The sequence below is a fragment of the Cyclospora cayetanensis genome, unplaced genomic scaffold, assembly GCF_002999335.1.
Source record: "Cyclospora cayetanensis isolate NF1_C8 unplaced genomic scaffold, CcayRef3 CcayRef3_contig_159, whole genome shotgun sequence".
In the NCBI taxonomy this organism is placed as follows: domain Eukaryota; phylum Apicomplexa; class Conoidasida; order Eucoccidiorida; family Eimeriidae; genus Cyclospora; species Cyclospora cayetanensis.
Window position 1 is genome coordinate 69875 of NW_020312102.1, and position 24902 is coordinate 94776.

Genomic DNA, 24902 nt, shown 5'->3' on the forward strand with positions numbered 1-24902 from the left:
TTTCTTTAAAAATTTTATTTCGAGTCCTGAAGCCTCCTAAGAGGCGGCACGCAGTGCGGCTGCCGGCATGAAACAAATCGCGATTCAAAAGCGCATAGACGAGAAGAGAGGGCCTTTTTGCAAAATGCGGAAAAAGCCGAATTCTCTTCCAACCCCCTTCTAAGGAGTTGCCGGGTGCAGCTAGGTCCTCATGACGCCTAAATAACGACAAATTCCTCACAACACCTCTCTTCTTCCGCGCACGCTCGACTCATATGGGTTCAAAATGCCAAATCCCGTTCTCCGTCCCCCCAAGAATCCTCAAGTGCGAGTGCGTGGGGGCCCCCCTGTGTGGTGGGGGCCCCCCGCCCCCCCTCGCGGGTACAGCCCGGGGGGCCGCTGCCGCCTCGCCTTCTTCTCCTGGTGCCTTCTCCTTCCTGGAAGAGAAAATGCATTTTGCGGAGAGCGCAAGAATGATGAATTGTGAAGCGCAGACTTTTGGTTCAAGGGGGCCCCTGTTGCAGTGTTGCGACAGCAGATGATGTTGGGGGCCCCCAGCGTCCGACGGCTGCGAACCGGATGCATTGCAGCAGTGCCCTCCAGCACGCACAGCACCCTCCGAATCTCCCTTCCACAGCTGCAGCTGCAGAAGGGATATCCACGATGTGGCGAGGAGGATAAGCAGCAGCAAGAGCAGCAGCTGCTGCTCTTGCTGCCCAGCAAGAGCAGCAGCTGCAGCAGCACAAGCAGTAGCAAGAGCAGCTTCTGGTGGGGGCTGATTCATAATACGAATGCGGAGTTGCTGAGCGACACCTTTCGCTCGCCAGCAAATGGGCTGTTTCCAGCGGACTGCTTCTTCTCCTCGAGAGGCGATGCCAGATACTCCAGAGCTGCGACTCGACGCATCAGCAACGCGGCGTCAGTAAGCCCTCATGCAACTGGAGGAGGTGTCGCAGCTTCTAGAGGCACTGCAGCTGCAGACACAGCGGTGTCTACAACCCCACCACACACCCCTCCACGGGCAGCAAGCAGCCCATTAGCAACAGCAGGAAGACGACCATTGGCAACAGCAGGAAGACGACCATTGGCAACAGCGGGAAGACGACCATTAGCAACAGCAGGAAGACCACCTTTGGCAGCAACAACAGCACAAAGCAGTGCGTCTATTTCCGCTGCTGCAGGGGAAGCAACCGCAGCAGCGACAGCGCTTGCATCCCTTGCTGCAGTTCGAGTTGTGTCTGCAATCACAAAGAACCTCGAGGGGACCCCTAAACCTCGGGAGTCTCCGTCTTCTCCCTCTCATAAAGCAGCAGCAAGAACAGGCGCAGCAGCAACAGCAGATGCAGCGGAGCTTTTCAGACTGGGAACAAGCCATCCTTCGGCAGCGTCAGCAACAACAAGGCTGCCTTCTTTGCCGCCTCTCTGTGGTTTGCGAAAATCGAGGGTTGCTCGAATTTTGCGGGAGGGGTATCGGCGTTGCTTGCGGCACCTAAGAGAAGAACAGCAGCAGCCTTCGCAGCAGCAGCTGGAGGAAGAGCACCAGCAACACCAGCAGCAGCATGCGTTAAGGTGCCTGGTAGCGATGATTTGCATTGACAAACCTGCGATTTTTAGCCGCCTGCTGCTAGCAGCTCCTTTGCAGCAGCAGTCTGCCCTTGTGGAAGTATGCAAGTCGTCCCGCTGCTGGCTTTTCTCTTCTCGTGGCAGTCAGCGTCTCTTCTTCTCTAAAGTTTTCAGGCTCCTATTTGTGTGTATGTGTATTTGTGTGTATGTGTATTTGTGTGTATGTGTGTTTGTGTGCATGTGTATTTGTGTGTATGTGTATTTGTGTGTATTTGTATGTATGTGTATGTGTATGTGTGTATGTGTATGTGTGTATTTGTATGTATGTGTATGTGTATGTGTGTATTTGTATGTGTGTATTTGTATGTGTGTATTTGTATGTGTATGTGTGTGTGTGTATTTGTATGTGTATGTGTGTATTTGTATGTGTGTATTTGTATGTGTATATTTGTATGTGTGTGTTGTGGTTGGTGGTGTTTCCATCCGTTTGTCTTCGTATTTGCGTGTCTATGTGTTGGTATGTGTGTGTATGAACATACAGCTTTATGTAAAGAAGTAAAAAAGCTCTTTTGATTCTTGAGTGCCTTCTTGCGCTTTGCATTTGTCTGCAGGCAACCTGCGGAGACACCCGGCTGGTGCGCGTGGCAGCTCTGCTGCTGCCACGCCTCTTGCGGGCTGTCTCATTGCTGCAGCAGCCGTCCTTCAGCAGCGTTTCGAATTCTGCTGCTTTTACGCCTGTCAGAGTTCGACTTCCCAGACTGAATGATCGCATAGAGCAAACCCTCTGCATGGACTCCCCAATGGCAGAGGGAGTTGCAGACTGCAGGTGCATGCGACGCTGGCTGTACAGACACCTCGTATGGAAATGGTCCTTAGTCGCCCTCGAGACACTCCAAAGGCAGCAGGAAACGCAGCATTTGCGCCCTCTGCTGCAGGAGCTTCTTTTTATTGAGGTTACACGAACGCAGCGTTTTATTTCTTCGCTGCAGCAGCAACAAGAAGAGCTGCAACAACGAGAAGAAGCGCAACAAGAAGCGCAGCAGAGGCAGCACCAGCAACAAGAAGAAGCGCAGCAAGAAGAGCAACACAAACCGTCAGCAGCAGCAAGAAAAACGGCATGGTCGCAAGGATGGCTCCAGTTGGTGGAAGAAGCAGCACATCCCTCTATAGTGTTGCGGGTAGCTCTCTCTGCCTTGCTCCGCAGCGGCAGTGGCAGCAGCAACCCCACCACTACCACTACCACAAGCACCTCCAAGGCTATGCCTGACTACTCTTCTAAGACTCTTTGGAAGACAGTGGCCTTCTGTCTTCGCCAAGAAGCGAGGCAGCATGCGTCTCAGTGCTTGGGATTGTCTGGCGGCGACTCTGTGAGCCTTGATGCAAGCCATCCTGGTTCCCCTCAGCGTGCTGCTGTTTCAGATCCCTCTCCTCAGCAGTCTGCATTTCTCGGTAAAATGTCAACACCAGAGAAGACTTTGAAAGTGCCGCCTACGATTCTACAGAGCTGCGTTGTTGGAGACACTGCAACGGCTGGGAGTGCTTCGAAGGAAGAACCAGCTCTCTCCTTGACTCCCCCCCCTCACGCTGCGGCAGCAGCGGCGATAGGGGCAGAAGGAGCTGCAGCTCTCTTGCAGTCGGAGAACAAGGCTTTCGAAGCAGGTGCAGTCGCTGCTGAGGAGGACGAGGCTTGCTACAAATCGCGCGTGGAGCTGCTGTACGAGGCTTTACATAAATATGTCGCCCTCGAGACGGCTACGGCAGCTGCCGCTGGAGAACTGCTCCCCCGACTGCCGCAGTGGTGGCAGCCTGCCTTCGGAAGTCTTCTGCTCAACGCTCCTCTGTCATCCGTCTTCAGACTGACGCTTCTCGAGGCTACCAGCCCAAGCAGCAGGCGGCGAAAGCAGCTGCTGCTGCACGAGGGAGCCTCCCTCTCCGTGCTGCGGCTGCGTAAAAAGCGGCAGCAGCAGCAGCAGGGAGAGCGACCTTTTGCTGCAGGAGCAGCAGCTGCTTTGCCGCATGCGGTGCCACTTCACACCGCAGCAGTCGCAGTAGCAGCAGCAGAGGCTCACACGGCAGCTGCATCAAGAGCAGCCGCAACATGGCCTAGACAGCTGGTGCTCGCAGAGGCAGCGGCAGCAGCAGCCAAAGCCGCCCTCAGCAACGAGGAGCTGCTCCGGCTGCTGCATATTCACCAAGCGTCTCAGAAGGCAGCTTCACACTACGAGGCTCTAGAGCAGCAAGAGGAACAGGAGGCGCAAGAGGGAAGGGAACAGATGCAAGGCAATGAATTTGAGCGGCAGTCACTGCTGCTGCTGCAGGCGCACCCGCACGTGGTGGCAGCAGCAGCGTCTACAGAGGGAGCTGCTGCTTCCTTGACGTCGAGCTTCGGCTCTGTGCGGGTGTCTTCGGAGACAGCAGGCACTGCTCTGCCTAAGACAGCAGCCACACCTGCAGCTGCGCACAGAGAGGCTGTCTCTGTGCGCAACAGTCTCTTGGATTGCTTGATGTGGCGATGTTCAAGCCTCACAGAAGCGGAGGTGTGGAAGGCTTCGCGTGAAGCTCTCAGTCTCTGCGGTGTCTCTGTGTGTCTGGCTCACCACATCATCTCGCGTGCCCTCTTCTTTGCCTTGCCGCATGCAGCTGCGCTTGCTCAGCATGCAGCAGCCATCTGCAGCGGCGAGAAGGGGCGGAACGCTTGCGCAAGTGTATCCGCATCGGTAGCAGCGACGTCTGCTGCTGAAGGCGACACTTCTGCGCATGCCACGGCAGCGCGAACCCCAGCGAAAACAGCGCAGCTTTCCTCCTGGATACGAGAAGCTACAGAGGAGGCGTGGCAGGCAGAGTCGAGCGCTGCTATCGAAGCAGCAGCCGCCGCTGTTGCTGCGGATGGAGGATTGGGACTGCTGCAGCGGTTGCATGCGCTGCTCCTGCTGGCTGCTCGCGTGGAGTGCTACAACCAGAGGCTTGTTGACGTTCTAGCAGTGGCGCTGCCCTCCGCTGCCGTCGTAACAAGGTTCCCTGCTGCTGCGCGGAGTTTTGCAGCAGCAGGAGCAGCAGCGGCAGCAGCAGCAGGAGGAAGCTGTGCTCCTCAACGCGATGTTTGTACTTTGGATGTGCTGCCAGATGCGCTTTTCACATCTCTTATTCAGGCACTTGGAAAGCTGCAGGCGAGAGCAACAGAGACTTCCCTGCAACACGCACTGCTAGAGGTCAGCTGCGCCTCCCTACCCGTGTCTCGTTTGCCGCTGCTAAACGGTGTTGTTGTCGATGATCCTGCTGCCGAATTTCGTTCGCTGTTGCTGCCTTTGCATGTCTTTGGTGCGATTTCGCTCAACGTTGTTTGGTGTGCGGGTGCTGCCGGTGCACCCTCTGATTGCCGTCGCTGTAAGTATTACTGCCTTCAAATGTTGCTGCTGTTGATGTTGAATGGTGCTGCTGGTGACTGAGAGCTTTTGAAGCGGTCGCTCTTGGCAACACCCCACACCCCCGCTCTCCCCTCCTCCCCCGCATGCGTCAGTCCTGTCTCTCTCCGCTTTCGCGATTTGCAGTGTCTCTCCGCTTCCGCCTTGCGGCGCTGCAATGGACCCCTTTCTCACTTTTCCTGCGGACAGATGCTGCTTGGACTTCATCGGTTGAGACACTGCGATGCGCATCTGCTCGAAGCATTTAGCGGCAAGTTTGCACGAGCCGCGTCTCGGCTGTATGCGCAGCTGCAGCAGCAGGAGCAGATCTCCATGCAAAAGCAGCTACAACAGCAGTCTCTGCAGCAGCTGCAGCAGCAGCAGCCGCAGCCTCTGCAGCTGTCTTCGCTTCAACACGCATTGCTGCAGTCGCTTACCCTCTCTGTGAGACAGCTGCCTCTGCTTCCACGTTGCATGCACAGATGTCGCGTAGGAGAGAGGGCAAAGGGAAACAGACAGACAGACAAACAAACACTGAGAGAGATATCCCCTCGCTGCTTCTACCCCCCTATAGGTACTTTGCTTCTAGCTGCTTCTTAATCCCACATGCTTACCCCTGCTTCCCCTGCTCTGCGACTCGCTCTTGTGTAGGTTAGCGTCATAGGGCGCATGGGGTATCTGTATTTGCCTCTTCTTCAAACAGTCGCGAAGGTAGGGAAAACGATAAAAGCCATGTTGCTCTATCGTGAGGGAGAGCATCGTTTTAGCCCTTTTTCTGCTGCTGTTGTCAAAGTCCTTTCTTGCACGAGCTCCACGGAGAAACAACTCTTCGCATCCAGCCAGCTAGCCAGCTAGCCAGCTAGCGCTCACACATCGCAAAACAGTATTCGAAGGGGCTCTCCGAGTCAGGCAAAAAGGGCTTTTGGGTTGTTTACAAGCACCGTGAGGAGGAGAGAAGCCTCGAGTTTGCCTTTTCCCCAGCATGCCGCTTACGGCGAATGTGTAGCTCCTCAGCCGCTGCCTTGGACTGTTTGTGTGTGTGTGTGTGTGTATCTGCTGCTATACAGATCCACATCTTTTTTCCTAGAGCTGTGCAGCCTATGGGGGCAACACAGCTACTGCTATGCTGTTCTCAGTTCTCTCGAATTCAAGAGGGAGATCCCCCGCTCAAGGCGTTTCTTAGTGAGGGACCAATGCAGCTGCTGCACACAGAGTTGCCTCGCTCTTTCGCTGCAATCCTGTAGAATGCAACTGCTACTGCTACTACTGCTACTGCTACTGCTGCTCTTGCTGCTCCTCTTCTGTGTGTGCAACTGCTACTACTGCTACTGCTACTACTGCTCTTGCTGCTCCTCTTCTGTGTGTGCAACTGCTACTGCTACTACTGCTACTACTGCTACTACTGCTACTGCTGCTCCTCTTCTGTGTGCAAGAGTTTGTACGTGTGGTAGCTGCAGATTGCGACAAACAGTCCTACTGCAGCCGCCTCCACTTTGGCCCCCATTGCATGCACGCTGATTACGATCATCAGGGGTGTCTGCTGTGTTTTCGCTTCGTAGGATGGTCTGTTCCCCGTCTGCTTGCAGCAGTGAGGCACGTGCCGCAGCCTCCTTCTCCTCAGCAGGCAGTCCATCTCCTATGTGCCCTCGAACAAATGCGGCTACGAGATCCCCTTACTATTTCTCACCTTCTTTGGATCTTGACTGGGCAGCTGCAGATGCATCAGCGCCAGCAGGGGAAGCTGCCTGTCGCTGCTTCCTCGGGAGCCTTCCCCCCACCCCTTGGAGAGTTACAGCTCGCGCAGACTCCTGACACTGCGTCTAGCAGCTCTTCACAGTCCTCTGGCATGCACATATTTCGTAAGTTCTTTCGAAATCCCCCTCAAAACTAATTTGGCGATGTCTTTCGCACAGCAGGAGGCCTGTAGTGCAGCCTCTGCTCTGCGAAGAGTTTAAGTATGCGAGCACTGTTGGTGCTGTGGCTTGGGATATTGTTGTTGTTGTTTTTGTTGATGCGTTTGCTCTTGCTTTTGTTGTTGTCTTTGTTGTTATTGTTGGTATTGGTATTGTCATTGCTGGTGCGTTTGCTCTTGCTTTTGGGTGTTTTTGTTATTGTTGTTAGTGTTGTTCTTCCTGTTGGTGCGTTTGCTCTTGCTTTTTGTTGCTGTTCTTATTGCTGTTATTGTTGGTGCGTTCGCTCTTGCTTTTGTTGTTTTTGTTGTTTTTGTTGGTATTGGTATTGTCATTGCTGGTGCCTTTGCTCTTGCTTTTTGTTGCTTTTCTTATTGTTGTTGTTATTGTTGGTGCGCTTGCTCCTGTTTTCGTTCCTTGTGTTATTGTTGCTACTTCTGGCGTTGGTTTTTTTACTCCTTGTGCTATGGACGCATGGCGAAATGTGTGTATGTGTATGTGTATGTGTGTATGTATAGGCGTGCATGCGTATGTGTGTATGTGTGTGTGTGTGTATGTGTGTATGTGTGTGTGGGTGTGTGTGTGTGTGTGTGTGTGTGTGTGTGTGTGTGTGTGTGTGTGTGTGTGTGTGCATGCATGTGTGCATGTATGTGTGCATGTACGTGCGTTTGTATGTGCGTGTAGATTCAACGACGAATCAACCCCCGCCGGCAAGTTTGTCCTGCGGCTCTGTGCTGAAGCGGAGGCAAGGAGTCATGAGGATCTCAAGAAAATCTGCAAAGATTCAAAGGTAGGAGGAGGCGTCTTCTGAGGCGATTCTCCATTTGCAGTCCCTCCTGCATCTCTTGCCCGTTTGAAGAAGCCGTATGTCTCAGTCCACCACACAGGCGTTCCCGTCTGGTTCCGCCTTGCAGCGCTGCCTGCAGGTTTCGGTTGCAGTTGGTCTACAGGAGGCGCTCACACTATCCTGCTCTGCATGCAGTCTTGTGAGCGCTAGGCTGCGGCAAAATAGTCTCGGGTGTCTCGCTTTCTGCAGCTTTGGTCGGTCTTCGACCCACAGTTCTGTCGTGGCAAGCAGCAGAAGGCTGGATCCCGTGCAAAGGGAGAAGGGGCCGTCAGGCGTACCGCGCATGCAGCGCCTCACGGCACTTCATCCGGAGCGTCTCCTCCCGCCAACACAGCGCTTTCCGCAACAGCAACAGCAGCACTTGCTCCTGCTCCTGCTGGCGCGGCGTCTCATGAACTGTCTGGTCCTGCTCAGCTCCCTGTTCAGCGCTTCACCCCTGACGGAGGCGCTGCAGAAGACGCACTTGCTCCCGCGAAGCTGTCTCCCGCCAACGCCGCGCACTTGTATGCTGAGGGGATGTCAACAAGGACGTTGCTTCAACCACGAGATGCCTCTGGAGGATCCGACGCAGCTTCTGCTCCGGCACTGACAGAAGGGGTAGACGTCTCCGCAGAGGCCTCTGATGCTGGCTCCGAGATGGCATTGCAACAAACGACCAACGCGGAGCCTTCGAGTGCTCATCTTGATGCCCATGCCGCTGCAGCCTTGGGGGCCCCTCGGGGGCCCCTACAGGCACCCTGGAGCAGAGAAGGTTCCCTCCTCGGTGGTCAGGGTAGGCTACGCACTGCTGCGTTCGCAGCTTCTGGGAGTCTCTTGATAGCCTGCGGACGAGTGCTCTTGTGAAAGAGAGAGGGGCGAGGAGGCGTGGCTTTGGGGGATGTGCTTGATGGGCGACGCGTGAGCGTAGAAAACACTGGTAATGCAGTTTATAGGATCTGATGGATGGCCGTTAGCGCTCTTGCTGCACTGCGTGTAGGGGCCGCTGCTGCTGCTGCGCTTCCAGGCTTGCCGGATGCCGATAACTGTCTCACGGGGAAGAGCTGGTATATCTACTGCCGAGACAATGTACGTTTCGTTGGTTCATGAGGCCGTTGCATCTGCAGCCTCGCTGATCAACGCGCGAGAGGCCATAGGCAGGGAGGGGAGTCTGCCTGCAAAAAATCCAGAGCTCCCTGCTCCCAAACCCGCAGCAGCGCGTCTTTCTTCCTCCGAGTCTCACAGACTCAGAGAAGACGAGGCTTGTTTGGCGGTATTTTTTACCGCTCCAGGGTGGCTGCCGCGGCTTTTATCGCTCCAGGGTGGCTGCCGCGGCTTTTATCGCTCCAGGGTGGCTGCCGCGGCTTTTATCGCTCCAGGGTGGCTGCCGCGGCTTTTATCGCTCCAGGGTGGCTGCCGCGGCTTTTCGTCGGCACTGGGAATGTTTTGTGTTTCTGCGCGTCTTCTGCCTTGGGCCACTTTTCCTTTATGCATATATATATATATATCGCTTGCCTTCTGCGGTGTACAACAGTCTGCACACTGAATACCGCTGCTGCTGCTGCGGAGTCGTTGGTCTCTCTCTCGTGCCTTGCAACCCTTTTCCCGATGCGGCTCTAGGCTTGTGCGCGGGGGTATAATACGTTGCGATGCGTGTGGCGTCGTGCAGATTTTGAGGCCACTCAAGGGCGATCGCTATGCTTACTTGTTTCTGACTCCAGTGCTTGACAGCTCAGAGCTTCCTGAAGCAGTGAAAACGTCTTACCGTTCTGTCATCGCAAGGCCTATGGACTATGGGAATATTTGGGTGAGACGCAACACTCGCAGGAGCTGCTGCGGCTGCGACACCCCTGCGCGAGCTGCTCTGCTGTCTTCTGCTCTCCCCATCTAACAGGCAATCATCAAGAAACTTGCTGTAGGCCATCCCCAGCCCACCTTCCTGCGTGTGAAGCCTGAGACTCCACTGTGTGGTTCTGTCGTTGACTCAAATGCGGGTGCTGTGCATCATGCAGACTAAGCTAACCGCCAGAGACTACCACCATCCTCTGGAGTTCTTTGAAGAAATGTTTCTGGTAGGCGGCAGCAGCGGCAAAGACTGTAGAGGGGGTAGCAGCAGCAGCAAAGAGTGTAGAGGTAGCAGTAGCAGCAGCAAAGGGTGTAGAGGTAGCAGTAGCAGCAGCGGGTAGAGGGACGCTGGCAGATGGTTCAAGGAAGCCTTCTAAGAGCGTTGGATGCAAGTAGAAGCGAGACTGGTGTCAGTGTTGTGCTTTGAGAGACACAGCAAGTGCGGTGGAGAGTGGTGTATCTGAAGTTCGTATGGCGTGAGTACTGCTCCCCTTTAGTAGGACAGGAGGCGTTAGTGCTGCTCTTCCCTGCAGGTGTATTCAAACTGCATGGAGTTCAACCCTCCAAACGATCAGCAGTGTGGATGGCTGCATCGCGTGGCAGAGAGGAGTCGAGATAAGTTTCTTGAGAGGTAGGTTCGAATTTTCCAGTCTTTTGCGGTTACTACTTCTGTTGAAGCCCCTTTCCTGTGGGAAGCGGCCAGGAGCTGGTTGTCACTGCCCACCCATATTGCGCTGCATGCGCACTTTGCGAGACTTCAAGAAGAGGACTGCCTCACGGTTTGTGTGTATGTACACCACCTGCAGATGGCGTCGATGGGTAGTCCGCATCTGGCGCGCTTTTGCGCAGCACAATGCTGCAGCAGCTGCAGCTCCACCTCCGATGCTGCAGCATCAGGCAGCAGCAGCTGCAGCAGCAGCAGTGGAGGCAGAACCTGAGGTTGCTGCTGGTCTGGCAGCAGCTAAAGCGGAGCTGCTAGGTCGACTGCATGCACAAGCGCCTGTGCCTCTGAAGACGCTGCAGCAGCAGCAACAGCAACAGCAGCAGCAACAGCAGCAGCTGCAACAGCAACAGCAGCAGCCATTGCAGCAGCCATTTCAGCAGCAGCCTACTCATGAAGGGGCACAGAGCAATGTTGGGGTGTCTCCTCCAAGTGCAGCGGCTGCTTCGCAGGATCCTAAGTACCGGTAATTCATTTATTTGAAGGCCATGTGTGGGGATTCCCGCGGGGTTGCAGTTTTTGCTGCGATTGTTGCTTCTGGTTTGTTTCGTGTGATGTGTGTCGCTGTGCTTGGAATGCTCGCTTGTCTCTGACGCTGGGTAGTAGTAGCAGTAGGAGTGGTAGCAGGAGTAGGAGTGGTGGTGGTAAAGTGGTGTTTGTGGTGATGACGCAGGGCGCTCGTTGTCGATTTGCTGGGGGAGGATGCGCTTGATGAAGGAAGCAATGGTTCAGTGGATCGCTCTGCGACGGCCACGCAGGAAAATCTGCAGCAACAGATTCAGCAGCTGCAGCAGCAGCAGCTGCTGCTGCAACAGGAGCGCATGCAGCTGCAGCAGCAGCAGCTGGAAATGCAGGAGCGAGAACACGCTCTTGCCCAAGCGTCTGCAGGCTGCCGTCCGTCCTCGCTTCCTGCAGACACTGCCGCTTCCCTGGCTCCTCTATGCTCTGAGCAGCCGCAGCAGCAGCCGCAGCAGCAGCAGCTGCTGCTGCGGCTTAGAGCTGCTGCCGCAGAAGGCGCCCCCGTTTCTCGCGGGGGAGATGCTCCCGTCGCGGCGAGTCTTTTGCAGCCGTCACCAGAACTGCAGGGAGGAGAGGCAGCAGCTCCGACGGGAGCAGGCACAGGCTTGGAAAGCAGCAGGAAGCCTAGAAGCGCAAAGCAGCGGCCTCTCAAGCAGACGCTGGCGCAGCAACCGCTTCAGATCTCCCAAGACACTGCTGAGAACCATCAGCTGCCCGCAGTGTCTGCGGGGGGGAATCCACCTGTGCTTCTCGGGGAAGAGGGTGTGGCAATTCGAAGAATTGCTTCAGAAGATGCAGCAGCCACGGCAGCCTCGGCTGCAGGGGCTTTTTCAGGCTGCCCTCCCCTGGCGTCTCCGCATGCGATCGCTCCTGTCGAGCTCAAAGATCTCCCTGACGTCGCTAGTGCACACCCCTTGCCAGGGAACACCCCACCAGTCGCCACTCATCCTGCACCCCGCGGCAGCGGCGGAGGCGAGACTGAGCGATCCTTGCTGCCTCTGCCCACGCTGAGCGACTCCCCTCGACTCTGCGACATTATCGAGACGCCACCAGCAGAAGTCTTGGAAGCTATGGGGGTCAAAGACATCCTAAAGGCTTCTTCTGGGCCTGCTGCTGCTGCTGGTGCTCCTCTTCCTCTTGCTCCTGCTCCTCCTGCTGTTGTTGGTGCTTCTCTTCCTCTTGCTCCTGCTCCTCCTGCTGTTGTTGGTGCTTCTCTTCCTCTTCCTCCCCCTGCTGGTGCTTCTCTTCCTCTTCCTCCTCCTGCTGGTGCTTCTCTTCCTCTTCCTCCTCCTGCTGGTGCTTCTCTCCCTCTTCCTCTGCTTGCTCCTGCTGGTGCTGCTCTTTCACCAGCAGGGGCTTTAGGAGAAGCACTGCCGGCCTCTCTTCTTCTGTCTACTGCTCCTGCTGCCCTCTCCCCCGCGCATCATGCGCCTTGGATGGCGGGAATGCCTTCTTTATCGCTGGCTTCATCCTTAGGAGCAGAGTCTGGAAACGCAGCTGCTGCTGCATGCTCGGGGGGGCCCCCCGGTGGTAGGCCCCTGCGGGTGTCCGAACCGCGGGAGGGGCCCCTCCTCGAGGAGGGGCCCCATGCAGCAAATTCGCATTCTTTGGACGCACAGCAGCACCCACATCAGCTGCACAGCCGCGAGGGGATGCTTGCACCGAGGCTGCGTGTAGTCGTTCTCGAGTCTGCACGGCGAAGGGGTCGCCCTCCTCGCCTCCTGGTGCTGCCTTGGAAAGGCACAGGGCAGGGGCCTCTACCCGAGGGATTGGCAGTGAGACTGACGCAGTGCAGCTTGTAGCCTTCGCCGCAAGACAAGCAGTCTCAGAGGAACGTGCAGGTGGAGGAGCTGTGCCTCCGCGCGACTGTTGCCGGCTTGTTTTCTGTCTGGTGCGGTGGCTGTGCAGTGTCGACGCCGTCTCTGCTCAGTCAAGGACCCAGAAGATACCGCCTTTGCCGCGTCTGCGTCTGCTGTGCGTGGAGTGGAAGCAGAAGGGGGAGCAGCGGCAGCGTCTCCTGCGTTCGACGGGACGGTAAAGCGGGAGACGTTTGCATCGAGTTCGTCTGTGGGAGAAGAAGCCGCAGCAGCAGACGAAGAAAGAGGTGGCGGCACTGCAGCGACGAGGGCTACAGATCCAGAAACGTCTCTCCCCGCGGAGACGGGCAATGCGGAGGGTAGCAGCCGTAGCGGCAGCAGCAGGAAAGTGCGAGTCAAGCTACGTGTGCGGCTGAAGAGAAGATGCAACCGCAGAGAGCAGATGGGTGCAGAGACACGGCCAAATGGCGTCCTTGGGAGGGTGTTTTGTGTGGGAGGCACTGACAGCGACGCTGACGAGACGCTTGACGAGGAGTCGCAGGATGGCATTGGGAGAGACAGAGGCGCAGCAGCAGCGACTGCATCAGGGAGTGACCCCCTGTCAGCAGTGTGTGATGTTGGTGTTTTAGCCACGCGAGTGGAGAGGGTTGCAGCCGTAGCAGCAGCAGCAAGAGGCGCAGCGGCTGCAACCGAGATCGAAGCTGCAGCAGCGGATTGTAGTAGTGTAGTTCAGGTGCTGCAGTTAGCGTCTCGCGTGGGGTTGCTTCCCACAACGGCGGAGTGGAGGGAAGCTCGGGCGAGGTAAATCACGAGGCTGTACCGTGTGCACGTGGCGTGCAGCTCCGCGGCAGTGCCTCCTCGTAGGGAGGGGTGATATGCATATACATATATATATGTATTTATTGGTGGGGAGCTGCTCCTGCGAGATGCTTGCATCTGGTTTCTTTCTCTAGCCTGTCCTGTCCCTGTGCGATTTTTCTCGCAGCATGCAGCACTGCGGCTTTGTACAACATGAGCTTTTCCGCTGCTGCAGGGGGTGCGTAGCAGCCGCCAGTCGGAGCAGCGACGGCAGCAGCAGTGGCAGGGATGCTGGCATAGAGCTGTGGATCCAGCAGCAGACTGTACGGATACAGCCGTCCGGAGCGTTGGTGCAGCTTCTAAGGGAGGATGCATGCGATAATATGGGCTGCCCAGTGTCTGTGTCTTTGATGCGCTGCGTTCCCCTGAGCAACGTTGCCGCTACTGCTGCTGCTGCCACTGGCATTCAGCTGCTGCTGCACTTACGGCTGCAGCGAAGAGATGCTGCAACCACGGTGCTTGCGGACCAGGGGGAGTATGTCTTGCCTGCGCATACCCAGCTTGCAGCGTCATCATCTTCAGCGCTCACAAGACTCAGCACAGCAGCAGGAGGCTCACAGCATGCAGCCCCTGCGCGAAGTGTGGGGTCTCATGCGGCGCGTGCAACACCACAGCCTGCCAGTAGTGAGGCGGCAGCAAGTACAGGCAGCGTGTGTCGGTGCTGCTCGGAGTTTTTAGCGTGGAAAAAAAGCGCAGACACCCGCTTGGCAGCTCAGCACTGCGTCTTTGGCCGTGAGCGTCAGATTATCAGGTAAGCACAGGCAGACGTTGCTGCTGATACCACGGCTATTTTGTTTTTTGTAGGGCAGGTGGGTTGGTTTAGGGAAGGAGGCATTTTTGGTGCTGCTTCCAGAGCAGCCAATGATGTTGCCAAAAAATGAGGGCCTTGGGGGGTGTATGTACATACGGCGCCGAATCCTGTGATGCCACGCTGTTACTGCGGATTGATCCGTGCTAGCTCGAGACATGCCGAGCCGTCGCTGTTGCGTTCTCCTGTCTAAAATACCACAGGAGCCTTCCCAGCCGTCTCATCGAGGAGGCGCAGCAGAAGAAGAGACAGCAGGAAGGCGGAGCGGTCCCCCTGTCTGCGTCACCATGGAGGTTGGATTCTTGCAGACGCCTGTCAGATGCTTTGGGGAGTGCGCTGCTGCAGCTGACTGTGCGTGCTGCAGCAGCGGCAGAGGCTGCAGGAACCGGCTGTAACAGCCCCCCCAAAGGCACCAGGTCGTGCAATGAGGGGCAGACACACGCAACAAACAGCACTATCAGGAGGTTGTCTTCAGGATTAAGTTTCGTGGAGGTACGACACTGCGTAGTCTACATTTCTCCTTCCGCTTGCGGTGTGAGGCACATGAGGATGCAGCGTCAAGGGCGCTCGTGCCCTTGTGTAGCAGCAGTTGACTGTGTGGCTGTTGATCCACCTCTTGAAGCTCCTTGCCGCGAGTTGTGCTGTCGTCTGAGGCTTTTTCACTGCAGGAGCTAAACGTGTGGATAGCAGCAATACCTGGCGAACTCCACTTGCCGCTGCACCAACCAAAACAATTGCTGCAGCAACGGCAGCGTATGTTGCGGCTGCCAGCTGTCGATCTTTTGCTGCTTCACTCTGCGCCTTTGGGGCTTGTTGCCCTTGCGGGTGCGCGTACATGCGCAAGCAGCCCGCACTTTTGCATGCCGAGAGTTTCGGCTTTAGACACGCCTGCTGCTGATGGGGATGCTGCTGCCGTTATTTGCCCCTCCTCACACAACACGCAGCAGGAACTTGAACCGAGCCGAAGTGCGGCCTCATCAGAAACCGCTCGCAAGCGGAAAACCTCCGTCACAGAGGACAATGAAGAGCATAACTGCAGTGGCAACAACAGCAGCAGCAGCTGCTGCTGCAGCCGCTGCTGCTGTTGCTGTCGATTTTTCAGGCATCCTGCAGGGCCCACAATGGAGCCGTTGCAGGTGGCACTCTCTCTTGGGTGAGGGGTGTCCGTACGTTTCGGCGGAGTGTGCGCATAAGCCAACTGCTGGAAAGCGCAATTTTTATACTCAAAACGTCGAAAGGCTGGCCTGCAGCCGGGTATCCGCAGGTGTACTGGCGCCCCACACGCCCATCAGCATGGAGGGATAGCTGCGGTGTACGCTCACTGGGAGACTATCGTCCTCCGTTTAGTGTCGTGCGGAGCTCTTATTCTATCTACGAATTCGCTTCCCTAGAGAGAGCAGCCAGCCAGCGAGTTGCGGAGGGAACGACGGCCAGGGTCACTAGTTAAGGATTCACGAGCAGCCCCCGATTGAGGAATGGGCGGCTTTGCACGCAAATTGCATTACTGTCAGTGCAACTTTAAAGAGGCTCATTCAAGCACTAAGGACCTATTGTGTCAAGAAGCACGTATCGGGCATGACGGGGTTCGAAGACACCTTTAGAGGAGGAATATCGGTACAGAGAGCGCCACGTCTGCTCAGTGCGAAGAAACGAGCTCCGCTACAGTGAATTTCGCCGCTACTGCCTCCCGTGCGTTGGCCTCTACGACTAGCATGAGCGATTTTGAAGTACTGCCGCCTGTCGCCGGCACTAGCACACCCAGCCAGAAGTCTTCTCCCGCTATGCACATAAGAGGCCCCAGACCAAACAACATAGGCAGGCAATTGCATGGCATAGGTACATACACACAGCAATAACAACGCAATAAGTACGAAGTGTGGTGTTGAAGCGCCTACAGCCGCAGTCAGGTTGACACATTTCTGTAGAGGCCCTCCTCAGCAGCGGCTCCGGGTACAGCGAAGCGGCACATGCTGTGCGTCATTTTGTTTGAGATTTGCCTTCATGACCCCTAATTCCACTCATTAGTGTGGATTATGGTCTTTTGCAGCCGCATATACAGACGATTTTCTCCGGGCATCATTGCGGTGCGGGTTTTTCTGCAGTTGTGGAGTCTCGTAAGGGGCCCTCCTACCCGCTGCTCCTCCTCCTCGTGGGTGCCCCCTTCTGTTGCTGCCACAGATCTCCTGTTTGTCTTTGCCTCGTCTTTCCTTCCGCGACGGGCTGCAGACAGACACTGCATACCCTTCGCGCTTCGCCCTTCGCGGGGAGGCACTTGGCATCGGTGTTTCGCACACGCCTCGAGCAGCAGGGAACCCCTCATGATGAGATTCCAAGCGAGAGCGCACAACTGAAGCGTCCAGAAGCAAGAAGCACACGCTGCACTTAAGTCTCAGCAGGCACTCACACTGCCCGCCTACGCTGCTGGCAGACTCGCGGCAAAGCCGCTACACACGCGATCGTCGCTGTTGCTGCTGCGGCAGCATTGTGGGGCAGGGAGGCTCCGCAGTTTCCCGTCTTCTCCAGGCTTCCAGACGCCGCTGCCTTAGGCTCTCCGAGCTGCACACATCATGGATTCTCGCACGGAGAGGAGCTCGCATCCACAGCAGCAGCCCGCTACGCCTGCGTGTGCAAATCCTGTGGGCGACGTTTCCAGCGCTGATTCAGCTTCCCCCCGCCCGTTCTGCGCGACCACTGCAGCTGCTGAGCCTTCTCCCCAAGAACGTCTGCGCAAGGAAGCCTTGCTTAAGGACCGTCGGCAGCAGCAAGCCCTACTGACGCCTTTGTCGGGAGATCCCAGATGCCCCCTCGTGAGAGATGCTCAACAGCAGGAGCTGATCAGACAGCACACCTTCGACGACACTGTGCCGTCCAGACACCCCACTGCGGGTGCGCTGTCTATCTTCACGCGTGGCTCTTCGGATAGCCAACATCCTCGGGGAGTCTCTGGCGAGATCTGGACGGCAGTGAGCTGCCCCTTGAAAGAAAAAGTGCTCTAAAGCCTTCCGACGACGTCGAGAAGGAAGGCGCTCCTTTATGAGCAGGCAGCAGCTGGTCTTCATGTTTCTGCTGGCGCATGCGGGCCGCCTCGCTCGCTGCTCTGTCACAAGAGTTGTTCTCCATGCTTGTCTTCTTTTTGCGTAGTCTACCCACTCTCTTGAGGCCGCTCTCTGCTTCTCGCTCTTGACGTGCTTCACGAAAAAGGCTTCGAAAGCGCTTGTCACACTGCGTGCGAAACCTCAGCAGCAGCAGAGGCAGTAGTACAAGTAGCAGAAACAGCAGCACCCGTAGTAGATGAAGTGTTGTCAGCCACCCAAGAGGTTCGTGGTTCCTGTCTGTCTGTGTCTACGTGTGTGTGGCGTGCTGGCAGTCTTCCAGCAAGAGTGAAGAAGAGCTCCTCGCCGCTGGACTCATGATGATGGAGGATTTAAGCCCTGAACAGGCGGCTTCCATTACGGCGGAACTGAAAGCTGAGGCTTCGAAGCGACATCAGCAGCAGCAGGTGCAGATTAGTGGAGCTGTGCGGCTGGCTGCTCCTGCCGCGATGCATCATCCCCTTCGGACAGACGCAGAGACTGCCTCAGCTTCTGCAAGGAGCAAGACGCCGCAAGAGCACCGGCCTGCATCGCCAGTTCTCGTAGAAGTGCGCAGTGGACGCTTGCACGGGGATGCGTCAGATGAGGAGACTGCATGTGCAGCAGCAAGGCCAGGAGAGGGCAAACAATTGGGGAAAGTCGCAGAGCAAGGGCGAGACGCAAAGCTGCAGCAGCAGGAGGGCGAGCAGCAACTCGAAGGTGAATCAGATGAGCAAAAATGTGAACGTATTGAAGCCTCCATTCGGTTCAAGGCAGAGTCAGATCTCAACAAGCGGCGAGCACAGTACGTCTCGCCTTCATATATTCCCTGCAATGCTTCTCTTTCTCTCTCTCACGCCCTATTTTTCTCTCGCTCTTTCTCTCTCTCACTCACTTTATCGCTTTATCGCTCTGTGTGTGTGTGTGTGTCTCTCTCTCTGTTTCTCTCTGTCTCTCTCTCCTATCTCTCTCTGTCTCTCTCTGTCTCTCTCTCCTCTCTCTCTCTTATTCTCTCTCTCTTATTCTCTCTGTCTGTCTGTTTCCCTCTCTCTCTCTCTGTCTGTTTTTTTTTCTCCCTCTCTCTCACTCTGTGTGTATGCAGATAGTTTTCTTTCCTCCCTTCTTTCCGTTCAATGCCTGCCGCGTGTTTTTTTCTTCTTTCTTTCTGTTGCTGCCGCTCCTGCCCCTCCTTCCCCATTCACCTGTCTGCTCTGGCACTTTTGGGGTCGCTGGAGGGCAGTAGGGATGCTATCTATATAAATACACTTCAAGAATGCCATGATTTCTGCTCTACTACCTGTACTGCTGGGGATTGCTGTCCTTCAGGATGCAAGCTTTAAGGGCAGACGCAGAGCGGCAGTTGCTCTCTTTGCAGCTGCTTCCACCTCAAGTTGAGCGCCTTTCTACCCTTCCCGCTTCCTTCAGAGAAGCGGTCTTTGGAGTGTTTGTGTGCCTCTGCCTTCGACACATCGAGGAGTGAGACATCTCATGTAGTATTCTCGACGCCTTTGTCCCCATGCTTCGCTCTAGGCCGTGTGTGTGTAGAGGGTATGCCGTTTGCTCAGTGCTCCTGTGTATTTGTTCATTGAGAAACTCGTGACACTGGGGCTTTCCTCCCTTTGCCAGTGTTGGTTGAACGGTCTATGTCTGGAGTTCTCACACTACTCCCTGTTGTTTTGTTTTTCCTCACATAAGCGCCTTCCCCCTACCGTCTACTTTTCCGTCAAAAAAATTTGAACCCTCAACAGCCGAGGGGGACCGTCGGCCTGTGCTGCTAGGAGTTTCGATAGGCTACGCCTGTTTGTGATTGGATGGATAACTTGTGCGTGTTTGTGTATGTATGTAGTATCTATGTTTGTGTGGATGGATGTGTATATGTTCTATGGATGGATGTGTATATGTTGAATAGGTGGATGTGTATATGTTGTATGTACGAATGTGTATATGTTGTATGTACACATGTGTATATGTTGTATGTATGAATGTGTATATGTTCCATGGATGGATGCGTATATGTTCCATGGATGGATGTGTTCATATTCTAAGGACGGAGGTGTGTGTTTATGATGTACGAATGTGTATATGTTCAATAGATGGATGTGTATATGTTCAATAGATGGATGTGTATATGTTGTATGAATGGATGTGTATATATTGTATGGATGGATGTGTATATGTTGTATGTACGAATGTGTATATGTTCTATGGATTTTTGTGTGTATGTTGTGTGGATGGATGTGTACATGTTTTATGCACTAATGTGTATAAGTTGTATGCACTGATGTGTATATGTTGTTTGTACGAATGTGTATATGTTCCATGGATGGATGTGTATATGTTGTATGTATGAATGTGTATATGTTCTATGGATGGATATGTATTTGTTTTATGGATGGATACTTATATGTTCACTGGATGGATATGTATATGTTGTATGTACGAATGTGTATATGTTGCATGGACGAATGTGTTTGTGTCCCATGGATGGATGCGTGTATGTTCCATGGATGAATGTGTATATGTTACATGAATGGATGTGTATACATTACATGAATGGATGTGTATATACGAAGGTGTTTATATTTCGTATATGAATAGATGGAGTTTTCGACCTATGTATACATTGCTCTTATGCCCCTTTTTTTGTAGGTGTGATGAGGAGTTCAGAGGGGAAATCACGGAATGGGTATTAGGCCTGTTGGATGCTTTGGGGTCTCCCCAGTTGTTGCATCTGGGAGCGCACATTGCGAATTGCCTTCGCAAGCCGATTGCATGGAGGGAGCAGCTTGAAAAGGATGGCGTTCGGGTGAGTTGCCGTGATGCTGAAAGATTTCTTTCTTTTCTGAAGTTTTTATCTCGCCAGCTTTCCTGCCACGCATTTGTGCGTGCTTGTGCTGCGGCTCTTCTTGCGCGAGCGACGCTGCGTATAACGGCGATTGACGTCCCCTGCTCCTTTTGTTTTTCTTTTTATTTGCTTTCCTGTCGCTGTGGACTTGTTTCCTGCTGCTCCTCGTCGTCTTTCGCATGGCAAGCATGCGGCCTCGTTTGCGGAGCTGCTGCACGAACGAAAGGCTTTGAGGCAATGCAAGCGCATGCCTCAACGCGTCGCAGCAGGAGGAGGAGCAGCAGCGGGTATAAGGGAGCTGCGGCGTGGATTTGTTCAGTTTGCGCGTTTCCGATGCTGCTGCTGCCGCTGCGCCTCCTGTACCTGCGCGGTGTCTGTGCAGGCCAGCGATATCGTCACGCTTGACCCCCTTATCGACAAGATGACTGCCTTTTTCGCAGAGAAGCAGGAGGAAACAGACACGCTTTTTCGCAGCGTTCAGAGCCGCCTCACCGCCAATGGAGCCTCGCGATCTCCCTCAGAGGAACAGGATCGCGATGCACTCCCGTCTTCTCCCCGTAGCGTAGGCAGCAGCGGGAGTAGAGACTTTTCTCGCTGGACGGGATCGGCTGCCGCAGCTTCCACGAAGCACTCACCCTCTCCGCCTGAAGAAGATTTCCACCAGCGCCGTCTCCCACAGCGGAGGGAGCAAGCATCTTTCCAGCACAACAGGAGCAACCGTCCACTAGTCTTCGCAGAATCCGCATGGCCTCCTGTGGGAAAGACTTGCGCGGAGCAGGAGGGCAGTCATCATTTCGCTGGGGGAGTGGCGGCTCCACAAAGCGGCAGCAGCTGCGGGAGTCGCTACACGTCGCCCTCCACGTCTGCAGCAGCAGAAGCAGCAGCAGAAGCAGCTGCTGAAGATGTCTGCAGCTGTACGCAGTCGGAGGAAACGCGAGAAGGTACAGCTCCTCAGGGAGGCGAGGCAGTGGAGCTTGAGGCAGCTGGCAAGTGCCTTCCCGAGAGGACTGCAGTCGAGCGCTTTTCCGAGAGAGTTCAGCAGCAGCAGGAGGAGGAGCGGCAGCAGCAGCAGCGAGGGCAACGCCGTAAGCTGCCGAGTCGGCCCCTTGGAGGCGCATGCAGCAGCGAAGACAGTGAGAATGAAGGATTTTACGGCTCTGATGCAGAGAGCGCAGAAGGGCAACTGCGACAAAGCAGCCGTTCTCCACGCGGGGGGGGGGGCAAAAAAGGCAATGAGCAGCAGCAGGAGCAGCAGCAGGAGGTGGATGCTGTCAGTCTGCAGCGACATCATCTGCTGCATCCCCAAGGGGAAGACGTCGACGTGGATTTTTCTGTAACAGAAGACAGAGAATTCGCGGGGATATCCCCGACCAGTCCCCCCCTCTCCATGTGGACTGCAGAACCGCCTTCTTATCGAGTCGTGTTTCTCCGAGATCTTACAACTGCCCTCGTCACCAGCGGCACTTTTGATGCGAGGATACAGATGCTTTTGGACAGGTTCGCTCCCGCTGCTTCCCTCTGACTGCTCCAGCATTCACTGCTAAAATGCTGCTGCCAGGCTTGGATTTAAATCCTCAACAGGCGACGAAGAGGCCTCTTTTGCCATTGCCTCCTCGTGCGATAGGGGCGGCCACATGGGATGCTGCTGCGCTGCTTGTGGAGGAGGGAGTTGGTGGCTGCTGTCTGTGCATGCGAGCTGCCTCACGTCGAGCTTTGAAGGGGATTGGTGTGTCTGTGTGTCTGTCTCTCTGTCTGTGTGTATGTCTCTCTGTCTGTGTGTATGTCTTTCTGTCGCACTGTCTGTCTGTCTCTCTGTCTGCGTGTATGCCATGTCTGTGTGTATGTCATGTCATGTCTGTCTGTCTCTCTGTGTGTATGTCATGTCATGTCTGTCTGTCTCTCTGTTTGTCTGTCTCTTTGTCTGTGTGTATGTATGTCATCTCTGGTGTGGGGTGCTGCCTTCGGCTTTGCTCTCGGGAGCGAGATCTGCTTCTCCTTCCCGATTGTCTCTCTGTCTGCATTGCACGTGACATGGCCTCTGTGTGCTGGATTGCTACGCGGTGCAGACTGGCAGTCGAACTGCGCATAAATCCTCTTCTGCTGATTCGGATTCAAGAGAACCTTGCTGCAGACCTTCTCTCCATTCTGCAAGTCAGTGCGACACGCAGCGCTGCTGACATGGCTAGCTAGCTAGCTAGCTAGCTAGCTAGCCATGTCAGGAGCACACACAGACTGGCGGCAGCACTGGCGCAAGTCCCTGTCTGTCTGTGTGTCTGTCTGTATGTCTGTCTGAGTGCGGTGTATACGTCTCCTAAAGGCAAATACGAAGGAGGGGTCCAAGCAGAAGACGTGGAGGCGTCTGAAAATAGCGGGTACGACGTCTGAGTCTCCAACATCTGCCACCCCCGGGGTCTGGCGTGCGAGGGGAATTTAGGGGGCAGAGGGAAGGAAAGCCGTCGCCAACGTATTTCTTGAAAGCGAATTCTTCGCAGCTGATTGCCGTTCTGTCCTGTTGTCTGCTGCGCTGCTCTTGCAGGAGCTGCTGTCGGAGGGGGTGTGTTGCTGGCATTAACTGCGGGATTAGCAGCTCCAGGAATTGCAGCGGCAGTGGCATCCCTCGGTTCGCTTCCTCTCTCTGCCTTTCTAGCTTCTGCAGGAGGCATGGCTGCCCTTGTTTCCATTTTTGGAGCAGGAGGAGCTGGTAAGCACTGCTTTTTTGTCTGTGTGCATGCATGCGTGGAGTAGCAGCAGCAGCTACTGCTGCTAGTGCTGCTGCTAATGCTCATGCTGCTAATGTTAGTGCTGCTAGTGCTTTCTTTTTTGTGTCGGTCTGCCTTTTTTGAGGAAAAAGCTTCTGTGGGTGCTGGTCACTTCTTGATAGAGAGCAGCAACGGGGGGATTTTTTTTTTCGCGTGTCTACATAGATGTGTGTTGTGGTTCTTTCTGGAAGCCGTGAAAAGAGGCTTGCTGGCAACTGTTAGTAGAGCTTGCGAGGGGGCTTTGATGCGCGGCTCACCTGCGGCTCGTGCAATTCCACTGTGGCGCAGGCTTGACTGGCTGGAAGTACAGCCGACGCATCGCCACTGTGAAGGTGTTTGAATTTCTGATGCTCAATGGACGCAGCCCCTCTTCACTTCGAGTCGGGATTGGTATTAGCGGCTATCTCCGAGACGACGACGATGTCACTTTACCATGGGTTGGTTCTCACACTTAGACGCTAGTTGGTTTGTTGCTTGCAGCTGCGGGGAACTCTTCGCTCTTTCGTTCTGGGGTGCCCTCGAGAGTGCTGCCGAGATTTGTCTCCTTCGAGGGATTTTCCTTCAAGGAATCACGGGAGGGGAGGGGGAGGAACACTAACAGAGGCACATATATACACATATAGAAATATATATATACATATAGAAATATATATATACATATAGAAATATATATATACATATAGAAATATATATATACATATAGAAATATATATATACATATAGAAATATATATATACATATAGAAATATATACATACATATAGAAATATATATTCCTATATACACAGAGTGGTCCCACTTCCCCCGCTGTCTTCTCGACAGCGAAGTAAAGAGAGCCTCCTCATCGGTTCCTTCATGCAATTCGCGCTGGTGGCTGCAGCGTCGCTCTCTCTCTGTGTCTCTCTCTGTGTCTCGTCTCTTTCCCTCTCTAGGTTTGCTCCTTCCCAAGCCCCCGTTGCGACTTGCATGCGCTGAAGTGGGAACCACAAGTGCTGAAGGCCTTAGGGGGGATGGTCGTTAAGATGGTGTCTCAGGCGAGGAAGCACTTCGCACAAAGCAGCCTCGTTTTCTACATCTCTTTCTCTGTCTCATTCTCTCTTTCTTCCTCTCTCGACGCTGTTGAGGATGGTCTGCTCGAGGGGATTCGCCCTTCGAGGCACGGCTGCCGAATAGAGGCCTCCTTTCGAGGCGCATGCGAAGCATTCGCCGCCTCCAGAGGCTCTGCAGGGCTTCCAGAGACCGCTTTGAGCTGCTGCTTGCTTGGTCTGCTCGTGCGTTCGTGCGTGCGTTCTCCCTCCCCTCCTCCTCAGGATTTCGCAGTCAGCGCCTCCAAGTTTTATCTGCAGCACACCGTCTTGGGAGGCCTCACGTTTGCTCTGTTCTGGCCGATCGCGTTGATGCAGTACGCAGCAGGGCTGGATAACACCTGGATGCTCTGCAGGGAACGCGCGCAGCAGGCTGGCAATATCCTTGCAGACGCCGTTTCAGACAAGGCCGTAAGTCGGAGGCGCTGCGTTCAGTGCTTCTCGCTGGCTAGCTGCTGCGGTTCGGGGGGAAGAAAGGGGGAACGCTGCTGCTCCCTGAAGCCACCCTCGAGAGAGGTCGAGGTCGGATGCTGCTGCTGTAGTTGCTGCTGCTGTAGTTGCTGCTGCTGTAGTTGCTGCTGCTGTAGTTGCTGCTGCTCTAGTTGCACTTTCAGTGCATCTGGTGTAGTTGCGTTTTCAGTGCTACTGCTGTAGTTGCTGCTGTAGTTGCGTTTTCAGTGCTGCTGCTGTAGTTGCTGCTGTAGTTGCTGCTGTAGTTGCGTTTTCAGTGCTGCTGCTGTAGTTGCGTTTTCAGTGCTGCTGCTGTAGTTGCTGCTATAGTTGCGTTTTCAGTGCTACTGCTGTAGTTGCGTTTTCAGTGCTGCTGCTGTAGTTGCGTTTTCAGTGCTGCTGCTGTAGTTGCGTTTTCAGTGCTGCTGCTGTAGTTGCTGCTATAGTTG

General features: G+C 54.9%; 3 protein-coding genes across 3 annotated transcripts; all 3 read left to right on the top strand.

Annotated features, from left to right (window-relative positions):
* Positions 1 to 265: 265 nt before the first annotated feature.
* LOC113147210 lies at positions 266 to 6239 on the top strand (the record flags this gene model as incomplete). The annotated part of the gene is made up of 9 exons (XM_026336985.1): positions 266 to 360; positions 504 to 644; positions 889 to 1007; positions 1365 to 1642; positions 2154 to 2230; positions 2300 to 3140; positions 3177 to 3429; positions 3619 to 4755; positions 6193 to 6239. Coding segments are annotated over exons 1-9 (2988 nt in total), but the record flags the coding sequence as incomplete, so codon positions are not given.
* Positions 6240 to 6503: 264 nt separating this feature from the next.
* On the top strand, positions 6504 to 8543 carry LOC113147211. Its single transcript, XM_026336986.1, has 3 exons — positions 6504 to 6670; positions 7538 to 7643; positions 7938 to 8543. Exons 1-3 carry the CDS (start codon positions 6504 to 6506, stop codon positions 8541 to 8543), a joined length of 879 nt encoding a protein of 292 aa, XP_026192771.1.
* Positions 8544 to 8712: 169 nt separating this feature from the next.
* On the top strand, positions 8713 to 24414 carry LOC34619488 (the record flags this gene model as incomplete). Its single annotated transcript, XM_026336987.1, has 16 exons — positions 8713 to 8949; positions 11310 to 11866; positions 12355 to 12613; positions 12697 to 13302; positions 16977 to 17207; positions 17612 to 18120; positions 18642 to 18791; positions 19965 to 20121; positions 20543 to 20717; positions 21501 to 21657; positions 22227 to 22311; positions 22478 to 22532; positions 22697 to 22861; positions 23208 to 23356; positions 23851 to 23952; positions 24229 to 24414. Coding segments are annotated over exons 1-16 (3780 nt in total), but the record flags the coding sequence as incomplete, so codon positions are not given.
* Positions 24415 to 24902: the final 488 nt, after the last annotated feature.